This window comes from Pteropus medius, unplaced genomic scaffold (assembly GCF_902729225.1).
Source record: "Pteropus medius unplaced genomic scaffold, Ma_sr-lr_union100, whole genome shotgun sequence".
Taxonomy (NCBI): domain Eukaryota; kingdom Metazoa; phylum Chordata; class Mammalia; order Chiroptera; family Pteropodidae; genus Pteropus; species Pteropus medius.
In genome coordinates this window covers 651,030-668,406 of record NW_024354504.1, presented here as the reverse complement: position 1 = coordinate 668,406, position 17,377 = coordinate 651,030, and the positions used below count along the sequence as shown (strand labels likewise).

The following is a 17,377-nucleotide window of genomic DNA, read 5'->3' as shown; positions in this document are numbered from 1 at the left end:
AGCAGTGCCCTCCCCGGGGCTCCGTGCTGTCATCCCGAACAGGGAACAGTAGGTTCCTCCGTGCCTCTCTCACGGCGGCGTCGCAGGAAGTAGAGTAGAGGGGGACGGGGCCACGTGCCCCGAGCAGCGGCGCGTCACCGTTCCCGTGGAGCGGGTATGTCAGGCTCACCTCCGTTTCTTTAGTTTCCGCCGTCTTTTCATTAGCATCTGATATATCATCACATTTCTGTTTACAAATCCACAAAGAATCTTGACATTTCTACGATCGACACGCGTCTGACGCCACGTCGGATGGCCGTCTTTCCGCTCTTGGACGCGCTGGCCACACCCTCAGGCCTCGTCTTCTACGACCTGTTCAGTCGAATCGTTTCTGCTTTGAAGTAGTGCCCTTCCTTCCGCTCGTTCTTGTGTGGCTTTTTAATAAGTTGCTTGGCCGTGGCTTATTTTAACAGCTGGAAAGAGCAGTAGTAGCAGAATCAGGACTAGACCTTGAAGGAACCACAAGCTGTGTCCTGGGGGTGCGCTTCAGGGACGAGGTGCAAAACGCCAGGGCTCGTATTTATAAAGATGCAACCGCCCGGGCCCTCAGCACGTCAGACCCCAGTCACGCGGGCGTGGAGGGCACGCAGCCCGCAGGCTGCGCTGGGCGTCGTGTGAGAAATCGCTCTGGTTTTCTCATTGCGACCGTCGAGGATCAGTCTGGGATTCTATAAGTTGTTTCTAACAGTCTGACTTGAAGGAGATGGAATTCAGACCCACAACAGGTCGTGCAGTTCACGTAGGAGTCGAAAGGACACAGGTAACAGCAGTCGAAATGAGGTCTGCAGTCGGTGCCGGAAACGTCAAAAGGGCACGTGGGCTTGGCCACCGAAACGCCCCTGCTTCCCGGCCTCAGCCTCCCCGCCGGAAGTGGCTGTTCCAGATCGTCCCCGCCCCCCACCCCCAGGAAATTCTGAGTCCGCCCGGGCTGGCCTGCAGCAGGCGACTCTGTCGGGTCAGTTCCCTGACGTCCGTCCTGCAGCTTCTAGATGGACCTCTCTGAATAGCTCTGCTCTCCTGTTTAGAGCGCGACCCTGAACTTTGAAATAACTTCCTGATAAATGTCTTTTCTCATCACAAGTCCGTCCTCCCCACTGGGGAGCACACTGGTTGCGTGAGGAACTGGTCCAGGTGGCCCCTCGGCTTTCCGTGGCTGGAACACGGGCTCTGTGGACCGTTGGCTCCGTGCTGCTAATCGCTGAGTGACAAAGCACCGCCCCGTCGCCCCGGCGATGCGTTCCGTCGTCAGCCTCAGCAGAGGCACGACGGCGAGGGGGTGGCGGGAGAACCGGGGATGCACAGCTGAGGGCTCCGCTCCGAACAGCCGAGCCCCAGGAAGCCGACGCCTGTAGCCTCAGACCCCGCGGCTGACAGGTGGCCCACCCTTCCCCTCCATGGGTCCACGTAGTTCAGAGGTGACCTGATTTCACGTGAAATACCAGTGACTTGAGAAATCCCATCGACCTACAGGGACCTCCGGCCACTCGTGCCGTGTCAGCAGCCATTCCCACGCTCGCCGCTGCGGGGCACAGCCCGAGCTGACCCTTGCGGCTTGGGAGCCGATGCTCGGACTCTAGCCGGAGGCAGCCTCGCAGCTGTCCGTGTGGCCGAGGGAACCCAGTTTCTTTGCCTGCCCCTGCTCCATCCCCGTGGCAGGCTGGTCCCCTGGCGTCCGCTCTGCAGGGCGACGGCGGAGTGACAAGGCACCAGCGCGGTGCAGAGCACTGCCGCCGGGTGGGTCTCTGTGCAGCACGTCCGCGTGGCCCCCGCGACAGCCCCCGTGAGGGCCCGGCCTCGCGCGCTGGCATCGCACGGCTAGGGACCCTCGGCGGAGGGACCGGACCGGGCCCTGCCTCTTCCACTTGGTTCTGCCGCGACTCCAGATGTGCGCACGAGACCCGCCCGCTGCCCGCCGCCGGGAGGCACAGGACCCTCTGCCCTCGGACCCTCTGCCCTCCTGGTGTTCCAGTGGCGAGGGCCCCTCTGCTCAGCTTGTCCGCGGCCCCTCGTCGGTGCGGCCGTGAGGCCGTGTGAAGGAGCGTGTCCACGTTGGGGGTCTCGGTCTCCCTGGGGGGTGGCAGCGTGCGACAGGGTAAAGGGGTGTCTGGTCCTCTGCCCGGGGAGGAGTGCCGGGGACGCGGGCGCACAACAGACACCGGCTCCCCTGTGGGACAGACGCACCGAAGCTCTCCTGAGGTGCAGGCCTGAGAACCGACCGAACCCCTTTCCCACGGAGCTCGGTGGGAAGGTAAGGTCCCGCGGTGTGGCTCAGTCGCGTTCCGAGTGCAGCCGTCACTGTGCTCTCAGGAAGAGCCAGGAGGTGACACGGGCCTTCTCAGTCCCGTTCTGCTCTTTCCACCGATGTCCTTCGTCCCTAGCTGTCCGGGATGGTGCGATGCGGCTCACGAGAGAACGTTTGGAGAAAACCGTGAAAATGGTAACTGACCTGCTGTCTCCTCGGACTCGCCTTTCAGAATGCTTCGGGGCGTCGCATCAGCCCCCGTGTTCCTCGCCGTCACTGGGACTTTCGTCTCGTGGTTGGTGCTTCGTAGGGACCGCGGTGCTAGCCACAAAATTGGCAGCGTTGTGCCGAGGTCACACAGCCTGGGGACAGTAAAATCCAAGTGCATAACTTGAGAGGAGAATGTAGTTTCTATATCTTCAAAAATTTGTTAGGACAGGATTACCCCAAATTCTTAAAAGCTTGAGCCCTGGGTCAGGCGTGTGGTGCCCGTGTTAGGACTCTGGGCCAGGTGTGCTTTGGGTGTCGTGTTGGGCACTCTGGGCCAGGTGTGCGGTGTCGCGTGTTGGCGCTCTGGAGCCAGGTAGTGCTGATTGTGCGTGTTGGCTCTGGGCCGGGTAATGCGGTGTCGCGTGTTGGGCACTCTGGGCCAGGTGTCGCGGTGTCGTGTTAGGCTCTGGAGCCGGGAGTGTCGCGGTGTGCGTGGTAGGCGCTCTGGGCCGGAGTGTGCGGTGTGCGTGTTAGGCACTCTGGGCCGGAGGTGTGCATGTTAGGCGCTCTGGGCCAGGTGTGTTTTGTGCGTTAGGTGGGCTTGTCCGCGGCCTGCCTGGCGGCGTTCAGTGGTGGGGTCCCTTTCTCTTGCTGCTCTTTGGGACTGCGCGTGTCCTTATGCTAAGGAACACGGTTTATAGCGATTATTCAGAAGAGGCACCATCCTTGTTTCAGACGATTATTGATGCCCTATGACTAACACATGGCAAGTTTGATTTGCTGATGTTTAGAAGGATTGTGAGATTTTGAAAATGTGTTGGTTCGGCGTATGGGCTGGAAGAATGGTGTTTCCTGTTCTTGATCTTGTGGAGTACCCATCTGTTCCACCAACGAAAGCCCTTTCTGGGGGGATAGCATCAAACCCATAAAAAAGCCCTGGGGACACCCTGAGCCAGCTCTCAGGAAGCGAGGCTCACTCCTTCGGCTCACTGATGAATTCTCAGAATTCCTCTGACACTTTTTTAAATCATAGAAACAAAGAGCAGATGTGACAGTAGCATGCAGTTAACCGAAGCCGTTGGGGCGGGGGGACGAACGGGAGTCCCTGTGTGATTGTCCACAGTAGCAGTTAGGAGCGTGGCGGAGAGAGACGCGCGTCCCAGGTGTTCCCTTATGTTCAACAGGGTGCGGTTTAGGCGAGACGGGGGCTTTATGCAATTTTGAACACGTTTAAACAAATTTCCTAAATGCTTTTTTGAGGTTGGAGATGACGGTTCTTCATGCGTTATTTCTCCCAGCTCACCGAAACTGTCCTGAGGCGGTGAGGTGGGTGGATGTCACAGCTCCACGCGTCCAGCTAAGTGCTGTGCTGCGTGTGGCACAGGGGCACCCGCTCATCTCCGTCCTGTTTTTTTCCTAGGCCTTTGGTCACTACGAACTTTTCGTGTCCCACTTTGTCAGACCGGCTGAGATTCTTACGTACGGATCACGGTGGCTCAGATTTCATTGCTGAGCGTTCACTGGCATCCCTGTGCTCCGCTGTGCATCCCAATAAATTATCTCTATGGTACCAGAGTCAGAATAGCTCTGAGCTCAGCCCAGACGTGAGCTTCTGATCCTGCGTGCGCCACATGGACGGCTTCTCTGCACGGTTCCTTGCGAACCTGCGGCTTCTTCCGCGTGTCCCGCTGTGAGCGCAAACCATTTAACTCCCATTGCTGCGCACGTCTGCTCGCGAGTCGAAACCAGTGAAGTTCACGAACTCCTACGCAGTCCAGCAGTGTGATGGGTGTAACTGCTACGCACCTGCTCGGGCTATAAATGTTAAAGCCAATAAAGAAAATCAATCATTTTTTAAATTCAGAAGTAACAAACGATTCGATTTTTAAGTTATGTTTACTATATATGCTGGTTTATCTTAAGATTAAGTGAGGAAATTAGTAGTTCATAGCAGGCGTTTTTAACGGCCACCTGGGTTTTCAGCACAATCCGCTTCCTCTGTGCCAGCGGAGCCACACGCGGGCCTCGGCCCTGTCGTGCGGGGAGCAGGGTGTGACTTGCCGTTGACTTGCTGTCCATGCTGTTGCAACTAAACTTCAAGCTCTAGCCATTTTTTTCTTTTCTTTTCTTTTTTGTCCCTTTTTTTTTTATTTTCTTTGCAGAAGATCATCAAATGAATTGTCACAATAGTCGAATAATGCAAGACACGGAAAAGGATGACAACAATAACGACGAGTACGATAATTACGACGAGCTGGTGGCCAAGTCCCTGCTGAACCTCGGCAAGATTGCCGAGGATGCGGCGTACCGGGCCCGGACCGAGTCGGAGATGAACAGCAACACCTCCAACAGCCTGGAGGACGACAGCGACAAGAACGACGGCCCGGGCCGGAGAGGCGAGCTGAGCCTGGACCTGGACAGCGACGTCGTCCGGGAGACGGTGGACTCCCTTAAGCTCCTGGCACAGGGCCACGGCGTGGTGCTCGCCGACGGCGTGGGCGACAGGAGCTACGCGGACACCGCGTCCCCGCAGGATAACCGGAACGTGAGCTACGTGATGCTCGGGAAGCCCGTGAACAACGGGCTGGTGGAGAAGATGGCGGAGGAGAGCGACGAGGAGGTGTGCCTGAGCAGCCTGGAGTGCCTGCGCAACCAGTGCTTCGACCTGGCCCGGAAGCTCAGCGAGACCAGCCCGCAGGACCGGAGCCAGCAGCAGAGCCTGGGCGCCCGCCAGCACGCCCGGCCGGACGACGACTTCTCGGGACGGACGCCCGACAGGAACTACTCCGACATGATGAACCTGATGAGGCTCGAGGAGCAGTTGAGCCCCAGATCTAGAACTTTCTCCAGCTGTGCAAAGGAGGACGGGTATCACGAGAGAGACGACGACACGGCCTCCGTGACCTCGGACAGGTCTGAGGAAGTGTTCGACATGACCAAGGGCAACCTGACTCTCCTGGAGAAAGCCATCGCTCTGGAGACGGAGCGGGCAAAGGCCATGCGGGAGAAAATGGCGATGGAAGCCGGCAGGCGGGACAGTGTGAGGCCCTATGAGGAGCCGTCTCCACGACCACTCCCCGGGGAGGAGAGAAAGCCCAAGTCCAGTGACAGCCATGTCAAAAAGCCATACTATGGTCAAGGTAATATTTCCGCCTGACGTAAGTTGCCTCGTGAGAGCGTGAGCTAGAGTAAATCGTGTCAGGTCCAAGGTAAAGCAGGTAAAGTCTGCATCTCAGTAAATGACCTCTCTCACGCATATTTCTTAGAATTCATTCCAGAATTATATTCTGTGATTGTTTCTGAAGAGCGAATAAAACATTTGTCAGAATTACGCAGAGCAGCTCCATGTCACAGTCTCAGAGCAGATGAGGAGGATGGTCTTTCGGTGGAAAACGCGTGTTTGGGTGGAAGGCCGGGAGCACAGTGCATCCTGTGACGGGCAACATCAGGACAGGCCTGTGTCCCTATAAATGACCCACCATCCATGTCGAGCCGCAAGGGTTTATGTGAGTCGATCAGGGATGGCGCACGTATTGTACGAACGGGATCGGTAGGTGGCATCGTGATTTATAAAGTTTTCATCAAATGACAGTTATCGATAAAACCTGCCCCGTAGAAAACATCCGTGACAGAAGCTGAGCAGTGAGGGAAGCGACAGTGCGAGACGAGGGTGCGACTGCACGTTCACTGTCGCCAGGTACCGAGCCGCGGGGGCCGCGCGCCGTGCCCGGCGTGGCGGGGCCCAGGCCGGGGCCTGTGGCAACCCGTGGCCTACGGTCACTGCCCCTCGCTGCTTCCACCCCACTGTGGACGGTCACGGCGCTTACTTTATTATGAAACACTCATAAACGGCCAACACGACAGTTTAAATGGGATTTCCGTTTATGAGACGTGTGGGCACACGGTGGCGTTTATCGCTACATGTAACCAGGTACGTACCTCGTCGCCGTATCCAACATGGCCGCATACGTTTCCAGCCCGAAAGTCTGGCTTCCTGTTTGCGATAGCAACCGTGCCCACTGGCAGCACGAGGTAGGTCATGATTAACCCCTTCCAGAACCTCGGCCTGCGGGCATGTCAATTTCAGGACTCTCTTAGAACTAAGTAAGGAGCAACTTCAGGAATAAAATCAGCGATTCCTTAGATCTGTCATCTGAATACCCCCAAAATCCTCTATTTTGTCTTTTATTCCATTCCTTATACTGAGCTGCTTCGCTGTGGCTCTGATAATGAGGTTCAGGAACTTGGTTTGGAAACCAGTTGCTGTATCAGCTCAAGTGACCGTAAGAACTGTTGTTTCTGCTGTGACACAGGTGTGCATTCTCCTCTCCATGTGTGCACGGACCGCTGTGGCCAGTCGGGCACCCTGTGCCAAACCCCAGTGGGAGACAAGCCTCAGCCAGGGCCCGCCGGGCTCCTGACGCGGCAAGGGCTTGAGCGAGGACGCCGGTTCGGCACGCGGGCCGGGTGACGTGCGCCCGTGAGGACGGGGTCCTTGCCCAGAGGTGGCGGAGTCCGGCTCGGGAGCACCAGGCCGCGTTGGGCGCCGTGCAAATGAGGAACAGCGTGGGTGCTTGACGTGCGGTGCAGTCTAGTGGAAAGTTTCAGAATCATCTCTAACATTTGTAGGGAGAAGTGGGGTCCCTTCCTGGCGCTCGGTTGGGCGCACGCACGTTAGGCTTCCGTCCTCGGGCCCCGCGGCGCGTCTGGCGTGGCGGCGCCCGTGGTTTCCGTGCTTCCTTTAAACCCGGAGCTCTCTGTGGCCTTTGACTCGTTTTGTTTTATTATCGTTGTTTTATTTTGTTTGTTTTGTTTTACTTGTTGCAAGAAATGGGATTCGAACCTCTTGCTTCTCCGAAGTCAGTGGGGACGGGGTGGGAACGAACCGTATACACCGAGGCACGCTTTTTCCCTGCAGTGGGGGAGGATTGAGGAGCCGGACTTTCCAGATGAGCTGGAACACCCTGGCCTCCCCTCCCCCGGCTTCCCCAGACCTCTCCCCCCGACCACAGCTCACCTCCGTCTTACCAGAATGTTCCACATCGCCCCCAGGTTTCTCTTGACGATGCCTGTAGTTATGTTCAGCATCAAATAAATATAGCCGAGCGAGGACACCGAAGCGGGGTGAAGGTGAACGCCCTTCTTTCTAAAAAGCACACGCGATCTTACCATCCCCACAAGCCACGTGCCCGCAGGCTCTCCTGTCAGCTTCTCCCTTACGTTACTGACGACGAGAGCACCCGTATCAGATCTCCCTGCACAGTCTTCTCAAAGTGATTTAAGTTATAAACGAGTAACCGTTCCAAAATCTTGAGCTGAAACAGAAGGGGCTCATCCCGAAACTCCTCTATCTTTCTTCTCAAGCATCTACTCGAAAGGGCGTAGGGGGACGAGCTAAATCCTGCACACAGTTTTTTTCCTAGACATTGTCGCGGGTTTTCGGTCGATGTGTTTGGCCTGTTTGCTTGCTTGGTTGTTTTGTGTTTGCTCCAGTATTTGCTTTCAAGATGAATTTGGATCGCGAGAAATAAGACAGCCAGGGAGGAAGGGGCGGGGCCAGCGGCCCCGCCCGGCCGGGACACACATCGAGAGGAGAGTATACACTGCTGTCCCCAGAGCCTGAGCTGCGTGGATTTCATGCAGACCTGTGCTCCACGTCAGAGCCCCTTCGAAGCTGTGAATGAAGTTACTCTTAGGAAATTTAAGTGTCCTGATGAAAAAGAGTCACTTGATGATTAAGAATAGTTATCATTTGTACTTTTATCCTTTAAAAGTCACTTAGATCCAGTTTATGATTTTAAATTATACCTCTATTATCTTAAAACAGCACTATTTTTCTTTGTTACTGTGCGTATACTGTTTCCTAATCACCTTAATTAAATTATGCTGTTCTTACTGTGAAATTACTCGCGAAGCAACGGAACACGAGGCCTCTGGTCTGCGTGTGTAGGAAGTGCTCCAGTAAGACATCTAGACACCGAAGTCACAACAGCTTACTTTCAGATGCGTTTCCAGGGCTTGTCATCTACGGATAACGTCAGGAAGTAGCGGACGGTTGGATTTAGAATGTTTTCCCCCAGCATCAGCTCTGGCTTAAGAGGTTCCAGGGCCCAAAAGAGACACATTACAGAGAATAAAATGCTAGGTAAAGAGGAAATGGGGGACTCTTTTTGACCCCAGAGAGCTTTAACTGTAGTGTCCCCTGCACCAAGCCGCAGCAGTCACTAGCTACCGACAGTCTGCACGGCCGACGCTCGGAAGCTGACCCCAAACCAGCGGTCCGCACGCTCGCCGTGCGTTTGCCCTGTGCTTGAGCCGAGCGGTGTGCTCTGCAGTTATTTTCTGCACGTTTATGGACCGTGGTCCGTTCTGGGTTCGAAGTGACTGTTTAGCACTGTCATCGCATCTCTGTGTCTCCACCAGTCGAGCAAATGCACGGCCCTCCCCGCAGCCGCGCCCCGTCCTGGAGCCGTCCTCGGCCCCCCGCGCGGACAGGCCCAGCATCCGGAGCGGCGGCCGCGCCCGCAGCTTCCGAGCCAGGCTGACTGCGCGTCCCTCTGCCAGGCGATGCTCGCAGTGCCTCCGAGAGTGGGGCTTATTTTCAGAAAGACCTCTGAGTCGATGCGCTGCCAAACAGTGTCGCAAGAGAACACACGTCAACGCCGAGTGTGCGCCTTGGAGTGTCTGCCGCCGGTGCCCTCGGCAGGGAAGAGAGTCTGCCAGCGAGCGTGTGGGTGGCAGAGTCCCCCCAGCTGAACTTCCCAGAGCGGCTTCCGCCTGCCCACGCGCGGCTTCGTTTTCTGACAAGGCCACTGTATCGTCACGATTTATGTTGAGTTCTTTGAGCTTATCATGTAACACGGGAAAACGATTAAGGGTTCAGGTAGGGATAGTCTTTTCTTCTTTATGTAGAAAGTAAGAAATTTTATGATTCATGATTACACTGTTTAAGGTCAAAAAAAAAAAAATCACCCAACACCGAAGACCTATGCAAAGCCTGATGTCGCAACTGCCTTATCTCTGTATTGATCGTGGTCTCTTCGGCTTGTGAAATAATCACATTTGTCTTTAACGGGTAAAGAATTCATTCTCTTGACACCTGTTGTCGCTTTTAGATCCCTCGAGAGCAGAAAAGAAAGAGAGCAAGTGTCCCACCCCAGGGTGCGACGGAACCGGCCACGTGACCGGGCTGTACCCGCATCACCGCAGTCTGTCCGGATGCCCGCACAAAGATAGGGTCCCTCCAGAAAGTAAGTTGCGTTTCACCGACCCCTCGCGCACCCGCCTCCGGCTGTTTCCGTCACCCCCGCCTTTGTCGTTTCCACCTGTCCTGCTGGGCGGCTCACGCGGCACTCGTGTCTCACGGAGGCCGACGGGCTCCCGGCCGCCACCCCCAGCCCCCCAGCGCACAGTGCCGGTGGCAGCGCGGCTGACCGCTAAATGCCCTCCTGCGGCGTGCCCACGGCAGGCTGGCCCGGGCTCTGGTCCTCCTTGCATTTCTGACGTGCTCTGGGACCTCAGGCAGGTCACGTCTCGCCTCGCTGATCGTAGGACTGAGTGTAGGCAGCCGCTGCAGCAGCCCCTCCAGCCCCAAATGGCTGCAGACCCCTGGGAAAGCCCCAGAGAGCCGTCCGCCCGTCACCCAGCTGCCCCGGCCTCCGCGCACATGGGGTTCCACACTTGGGGTTTGCGTTTCGTCACCTTCTACTTGAAAAGCCTGTTCCATATCACAGTTGTCCCAACATTTCAGCACGACAAAACCTTAAATCGGGAGGTTTAAGGTGGGTCGGTTTTGATCCCACGCATTCATTTTAATCAGGTTCTGAGAATATGCAATAAATCTATGAAAACGACTAAATTTTTTTCAGAGCTGGAATGTCCACCTGTTTTGTTTATCTCTCTCAGCATAGAAAGTGTGCCAGCTATTGAAATGCAATTAGAATTGGTCGCTCGGGGAAACGGCACGTTTCCAGAACTGACTGTGCGCGTTTCCGGGCTGACCGTGCGTGTAAGGTGAGTTAGGCAGCCACTCACGCTGCGAGACACCGTCTCTCATGCGGAGTGCGGCAGCTTGGCTTGAGATGTGACGAGGTGACCAGCTGACTGTTTAGAGGGGCTTCGAGGATTGTCTCCTTAAGATGTTGGGGTACTTGAGAGGCAAATCTGTCAGAACCGAGAACAGTTCATGGTGGCAGTTGAGGCTTAGAAAGCAGGCTCAGCGGGGCATTTTCAGGCGAAACGATTTTGGAAGCCAGTGTGGGTCCATGTTTTCACACGGCTTCTGACAATGACAAGCCCGCCTTCCCCGGACCGCCCTGTGAGTGGACATTAGGCGCACACCTGAACGGTTCTGCCCGTGTGTTACCTGAGCAGAGGCACCGTGGTGTCATGACAGCGGCTTCCGTGTTCCGAGCACAGACACTCACTCAGCTCCCAGGACGCCTGCAGGGCAAGTGGCCCTCCTTTCAAACGAGGAAGGCGGGGCGCAGACCCCATCACCCCCCTCCAGGGCTCACCACGGTGCCCGGCCAGCCAGAGACGCCCGGTGTCCTGCAGTCCGATGCGAGCAGCTGCTAAGCTGCCCAAGCAGAGAACCGAGCGAGGCTCTGAGTCCACGTCTGTCCCCGCCGAGACCGGGGCTGCTCTGCCAGCCGCCCTGACGAGCAGCGACACCGGGCGTGCCACGCGCTCTCCGCACGCTTTCCCCCCCACGCAAGGGGTTGGGACCAAGCGCTAACGTCTTTAGAAGAAAGCGCTTCCTTATGCGATTTTCCTTTAAGACTTACATTTTCACCTTCGAAATAGAACGTCAGCTCCTTTTCATGGCTGACGCATTCTCCTGCCTCCACGTTTCCTCGGGAACGGCCCGTGTGTGCAAACGGGGACAGCGCTGAGAGCCGCTGGCGTCCTGCGCAGAGCGCCCGCTGACCGCGGCCACGCCAGGCCCGGGCGCACCTGGGCCCTCTTAGTCACGCACGCGTAGCTCGGACGCGTGAAGGTGCAAACACGGCCCGCTCCAGGGGCCGTCAGCGACGCAGTCCGCACCCCGTTCTCAGCGCACTGCTAGAAACGGCGCAGCGCGGAGGGAGACCCCGCTCGGGCCCGGGGTGCCCCGCCCCGCGGAGTGGGGCATGCGCACGGGACTCTGCGGCCTGTGGGGACACGCCTGAGGCACCAGGGGACACCTTCCCCGGGGATCGGGTTCGCTGGGACAGCTGTGGCTGGTCCCGTGCGAGCGCGGCCCAAGTCCATGCAGGTGACCAGGGAGGGAGGGAGGCAGCGCGGGGCGTGGGAGGCTGGCAGGGCCAGAGGACGTCCCGCGTGGGAAGGAGACGTAGGTCGAGGGGAGGCCAGGGCCCCACCTCGGTAAATGGCAGGGACGGCAGCACGACCAGCAGGAAGAGGTGTAGGGACTAAGAAACGGGGCCACGTCCAACAGGGGACATCGCGACTTGGATTCTCCCACTGCCAGCGGGCTCTGGGGACCTGGAGGAGGTCTGGGGCACGGGGACTCTGGGCTGTCCCCGGAGCAGTGCCCCTGGCAGCAGAGTGCAGTCGCCTGGAGAGGGGGCTGGAGTGGGTGGCAACACGGTGGGGTCAGCGGAGCAGGGGAGGGGCCGGCGACGGGGGAGCCCTGAGAGGACAGGACGGGATGCCTGGCATCCAAGACCATCTTGGACAAGACGGCCAGGAGGACGGGGTGCAGAGGGCTGTGGGTTCACGGAGTGGAAGCCTGCGGCACACAGCCCGGAGCGGGAGTGAGGGCGCAGTGCCGAGTCAGGGCGTGCGAGCAGCAGGAGCGAGGGCGGCGCGTGGGGCCGGGGGGGGGGGCAGTGGCAGAGCTGTAGAGGGGCATGAATGCGCCCGTCTCTGCCTGAGGGAGGCTCTGCAGAAGGAGGCTGCATGTCGCATAGCAGGAGACGGAGGCCGGTCGGTTTGAGATCTGCCCCACGGACGAGCTGAGAGGTGTTTGTCCTCTCCGGGGAAGACTTTCCGTTCGAGGAGCCCAGCACGACAGGAAAGGGCGGGGAGCCGTCTGTTAACTCGAGAGGGACGCTGTTGTTCACCGGAGGGTGTGTGGGGTGTAACGGGATGATGAGCAGGTAGTAAAGAATGAACGACGGGGGTACAGCAGGACCCCAAAGGAAAAGGCAGAGGACAGGCGAGGTGCAGACTGAAGGGGGGGGCATGGTGGCGGAGAGACGGGCGCTGTGCCGGGACCCCCAAGGAGGGCGTCCCGGAGCCCCGCTCCAGCCAGGTCCCCATGCAAAACGAGCCGGAGGCTGACTCACTGGCCGCTATTTACTGAGCTGTGGGAACTACACAGAGGAAACCGGATGGGCCCTGGTTTTAAGGAGCAGCCAGGAGTGAGATGCGCTGAGGACTGGAGTGACGAGCACGGCCTGCAGCACGGCATGCACGACTCGGGGAGGGGACCGCGGAAGGCCCGCTGCGTGACCCGTGTGGGCCCCCGTGCTCACCGGCCCTCGGTTCCCGCCACAGTACTTGCCCGGAGCTCGTAGCCAGCTGTGCTGGAGCCTGTGTCGTGGGCCAGTGAGGGGCCACCTCCGGCCACGGGCCCACACACCTTTCCCCGCAATCCAGAGCAGAGGCGAGCTCGCTGGGGACCAGGACGGCGAGGCTGTGCGGGCAGCCCAGGCCCCCGCGGCTGCTGGGTCGGGTTGAGCTCCGTCTCCTGACAGCAGGCTGGTGGCTTCTTTGTGCCGTGGTGACCACATGCTTTGCCTCCCACTTGTTGACATCACAGGCTAACCTGCACAGCACTCACTGTTCCAGCTCGCTCCATTTGAAAACTATTAAAGTCCTTAATTCCTGGGCAGAAAATTTAACTCAGTTTATTTAAAAACAAGGCTGCAGGCTCTCTCTCTCCACCCCTGACCGGCACGCCTCCGTGACGCTGCGTGCTTCCGGGGCACAGGCGTGCTGCTGCGTGGCCAAGCGGCCCCGAGCTCGTGAGTGGGAGAGACTGCCCGGAGGCCCTTGCTTCCCTGTGGCACCTGGGACAGTTAGGTCCCCACGTCCCTGACCTCCAGCCGCCCCCCACAGGCACCCCGCTTTGCATACCAATTAGAGTAAAGTGGAGACAGCCTTCTTTTTCTGCCCACATGTGTTTTTCCGGCCATGCCCGTCACGAGTGTTTATAGGCATTGGTCGTAAACTGACCAGCTCCGTGTCAACGCTGCCCGTTCGCGTGTCTGGACCACCTCCATGTTTTAACGCTGCACTGTTTTCTCTGCCTCTCCCTGCCAAGTCCTCGCCATGCACGAGAACGTCCTCAAGTGTCCTACTCCGGGCTGCACGGGGCGAGGGCACGTGAATAGCAACAGGAACTCGCACAGAAGGTGAGCACGGCCTCTGCCTGTGGGGCCCAGCCCGGCACCACCTCGCAGGACTGGGCTGCGGGCACGGGGCGCTCAGGGCAGGCAGAGGCTCGCACCCCGCACACTGGGGACTCATTTAGTCACTGCTCCCTCCCCCCAGGCCCTCGTCGTGACGGGTGGCAGTCCCCGGGAGGTCCACCCTCGGTACAGCATCTAAGACAAACCCCGCCCACTTACAGTGACCAGGCAGGACGCGGCCAGCCTCCCTGCCCTCCAGGGGCCCCGGGCTGGGCCACATGCGTCAGACGGGGTAGGACTGTGTAGCACATGACTGAACTCACCCCACCCCGCCCCAGCCCTGCCGAAAGCCCGGCCACCAGTGCGCATGTCACTGAGCATGAGCAGATGTGCGGAGCGCCACGGGGGTGTGTGGCACGGAAGTGTGCCTGGTGAACAGGCCACTCCTGGGCCGTCACTGCCCTTGACGCTGGGGATCCCAAACTGTGGCTTCCTCCCTCGTGCCGGCCTCGCTGGCCGCTGCCCGCATCCGGCTCAGTCGGGTCCCTTTCGTTCAGTAGCTGGGTGACGGCTCGTCGTCCAGCCTGCCTTTCAGCCCCTCAGCTGCTGTCCAGTCGCATCTAGATGGAGCCAACCGCCGTGATTGTCCCTGTGACATTTGCCCATCCGACTGGCGAATTTGGTCATTTGTGTTAAATTTCTAACGAAACAAGTCACACCCCTGAGCCCTCGGGAGATGTTCCTGGCTCATTCTGCAGGCGGGGCCGGTGCTGAGCCCCGTCACCAGGCTGCAACCCAGCCCTGCGGCTTTGAGCCTGACACATGGGGATGGAGGGCCGTGCACACCTGTGCTTCCGTGCAGAGAGGCACGCGGTCACGCCGACAGCAGGCGCCATGATCGCGTGACACATGGAAACACCAAGGTGCAAGCTGGTGTCTGCTCTGTAAATATTTAGCTCTGAGACACATTTACACCAGTCCTCGAGGTGACTCAGTGTCCCCCCTTCCACTTCTCTTCCCGGGGAGGACAAGCCCCACACTGTGGCCGTCGTGCCCACAGGGCCAGCTCAGAGAGCTGCCCTCCTGGGCCTTCTGGAAACAGCCCCCCGAGTGGGGCAGTCCCGTCTTGGAGTGGGGCAGTCCCGTCTCGTCCACGGTCTGCCCCAGAACGGAAGACGCACCTAATGTTTTAACCAGCTACGCTCCTTGGACTGTCCTGTAACTTGCCTAGCTGTTGCCGGGCAGGCCAGAGGACTGTGCCCACGGCATGGCACTGCCTGCCAGAGCCCGAGGGGGACAGGCCAGCTGCAGGCGTGACCGCGCCCATGACCCGTCCCGGAAATCGCCCCGCCCGTCCCTCAGGGTCTTCTGGTCTGCCTGAGGGACTGAGGGAGTGGGGGGAGGTGGTGGCCGGATCGCTGTGCCGCTCAGCCATTGAGGAGACAGCAGCCCCTTCTCGTTGCAGCCTCTCTGGATGCCCTATCGCTGCAGCGGAGAAGCTGGCAAAGGCCCAGGAGAAGCACCAGAGCTGTGACGTGCCCAAGTCCAGCCAGGCCTCCGACCGCGTGCTCAGGTACCGAGCACAGCGCCCACGCCCTGAGTTCCGTCCACAGCCAGGCGCCCGGGACCTGCGTGAGGTGACGGCCACGCTTAGCAACAGGAAGGAAGCTGGCAGCTGGTGCCGTTACAGTTTGCTGTGCTGGGGCGTGCCGGGCCGCCCAGTGGGGCCGGGGGAGGGCTGTCTCCTTGACCAATTCTAAGTTTTTAATGAGAGATGTGGCCGGAACTGTCTCTGGTTTTCTTTCTGGCCCTGCTGCCATGTGGTCCGTGAATGCCAGACAAAGGGGAGCTTGGCAGGCGAATGAGAAGCCGGAGCAGGTTTGTCCTAAGGCGGATGGGAGGTGGTGGTAGCGGTTTTGAAACGTCTGCGTGAACACGGGAGCACAGGGCCCTCCTGTGGGAAAGGCCTGGCGTTGCCGGCTCGCCGTCCTCACACGCCCGAGGGCTGGGCGGGCCCGGCACGGCGGGCCCGGCACGGCGGGCCCTGGACGCACAGAGAGGCTGGCGACTTACCTGCACCCCAAAACTCAGTCGCGGGGTGTCAGGCTGCGGAAGACCTCACGGGTCGTCTGCTTCAACCCGCCGACTCCTTAAATTTAGAAGAGGATGGTCATCAGGAGAGGCCATAGAGGACGAAGCCCAACTCCTGGCCCCAAGGCCAGCCCATCCCTGCACACGCCCTTCAGACCCTTGTCGCGTGGACACTCGCGGCCGCTGTGTGGCCTGCCCTTCTCGCTACACGTGAGAGTGCGTCCCTGTGCAGGTAGGGATCGTGGTTGGGGTCCTCATGGCTACAGGCAGGTCGTCCCCTGCGGGAGGTGCCGCCACTGCAGGGGTGAGGGGCCCGCCCTGAGCCATTGAGGTGATTCCAGCTTTACTGCTAGAGAGAGAGAAATAAGCACGCACACGCACGCATGCACACACATGCACACACGTGCAGATGCATACACATAGTGCAGCACATGCATGCACACATGTACACGCACACACACACGCGCGCACACACACACAGTCTTGTTTCTGTTAAATCGCTTCTTTGGGACAAATCTCTTGGAAACAATCACCAGGCAAACAACATGATCACCTGTTTGGTTTCGTTTTGTGCTATTTCAGTTTTCTGAGAGGATTTTGCATAGTCCTTAAACCCCCTTTATATCTCTCAATATAAACCTTAAAATCTTTATAGAAAATGAGAAATATTTTGATAGACAAAAATAATCAAGTAAAAGCTTTCTACGATCTTGCTATTCAGAGATGATCCCTCGGACAGGTTTGCGTGTGTTCTAGATTGTTCTGTGTGAAGGTGTCGCCTGTCTAACGCCCCTTCATCATGCAGAAGGTAGGGCTGACCACAAGTAACCAACAGGACCCCCAGGGCCGCCCCACGCACCCTGGGTTATGGGCGGCGTGAGGACAAAGCCGGCGGGCCACGTGGTCTGCGAGGGGATGCCCGCTCGCCGAATGTGCCATGAGGAAAGGGTTTCTGTTAGTGTCCTTTGTCCTCTGTCCTCTGTGGCCAGAGCCCAGGAGGCCGGGAGGAACCCGTGCCACCCCCTTCCTGAAAAGCCAGCTCGCAGCAGCCCCGCCGGTCCCCTTCCGGCAGGAGGCTCCGAGATGGACGAGACTCGCCCGCGAACCCCGCCCTGTTCTGACCGAGCCGGAAGCGACTGCACCCCACCCCCGTTCTTTCCAGGGCCTCAGAGCCACGGGTCCCTTTCTTTGGGTGGACACAGTGGAAAACCACATCAAGTGACAACAAAACAAGACCACGGGCCAATAACTGTGCCCTGCAGGCCGTTTTCCTCCGTGCCCCGCGTGGGCGTGGGGCGGCAGGGTGCCACACGGGAGAGGACCCGGCCCCCTGTCGGGCTGGCGGCTTGACCCCCGCCCTCCTGCCCCACATGTGAGCCAGGCCGGAGGATACGCCCTCTGCCTCCGCCACCCTGTGTCCCCACACGGTCTCCAC

At 58.8% G+C, this 17,377-nt stretch overlaps 1 protein-coding gene across 1 annotated transcript in view; it reads left to right on the top strand.

Moving 5' to 3' along the window:
- Positions 1-17,377, top strand: part of MYT1L (myelin transcription factor 1 like) — a 114,007-nt gene that overhangs the window by 30,737 nt on the left and 65,893 nt on the right. The window contains 4 exon segments of the mRNA XM_039855009.1: positions 4,654-5,631; positions 9,607-9,741; positions 13,764-13,854; positions 15,317-15,424. Of these exon segments, the coding sequence (XP_039710943.1) occupies positions 4,654-5,631; positions 9,607-9,741; positions 13,764-13,854; positions 15,317-15,424 (1,312 nt within the window).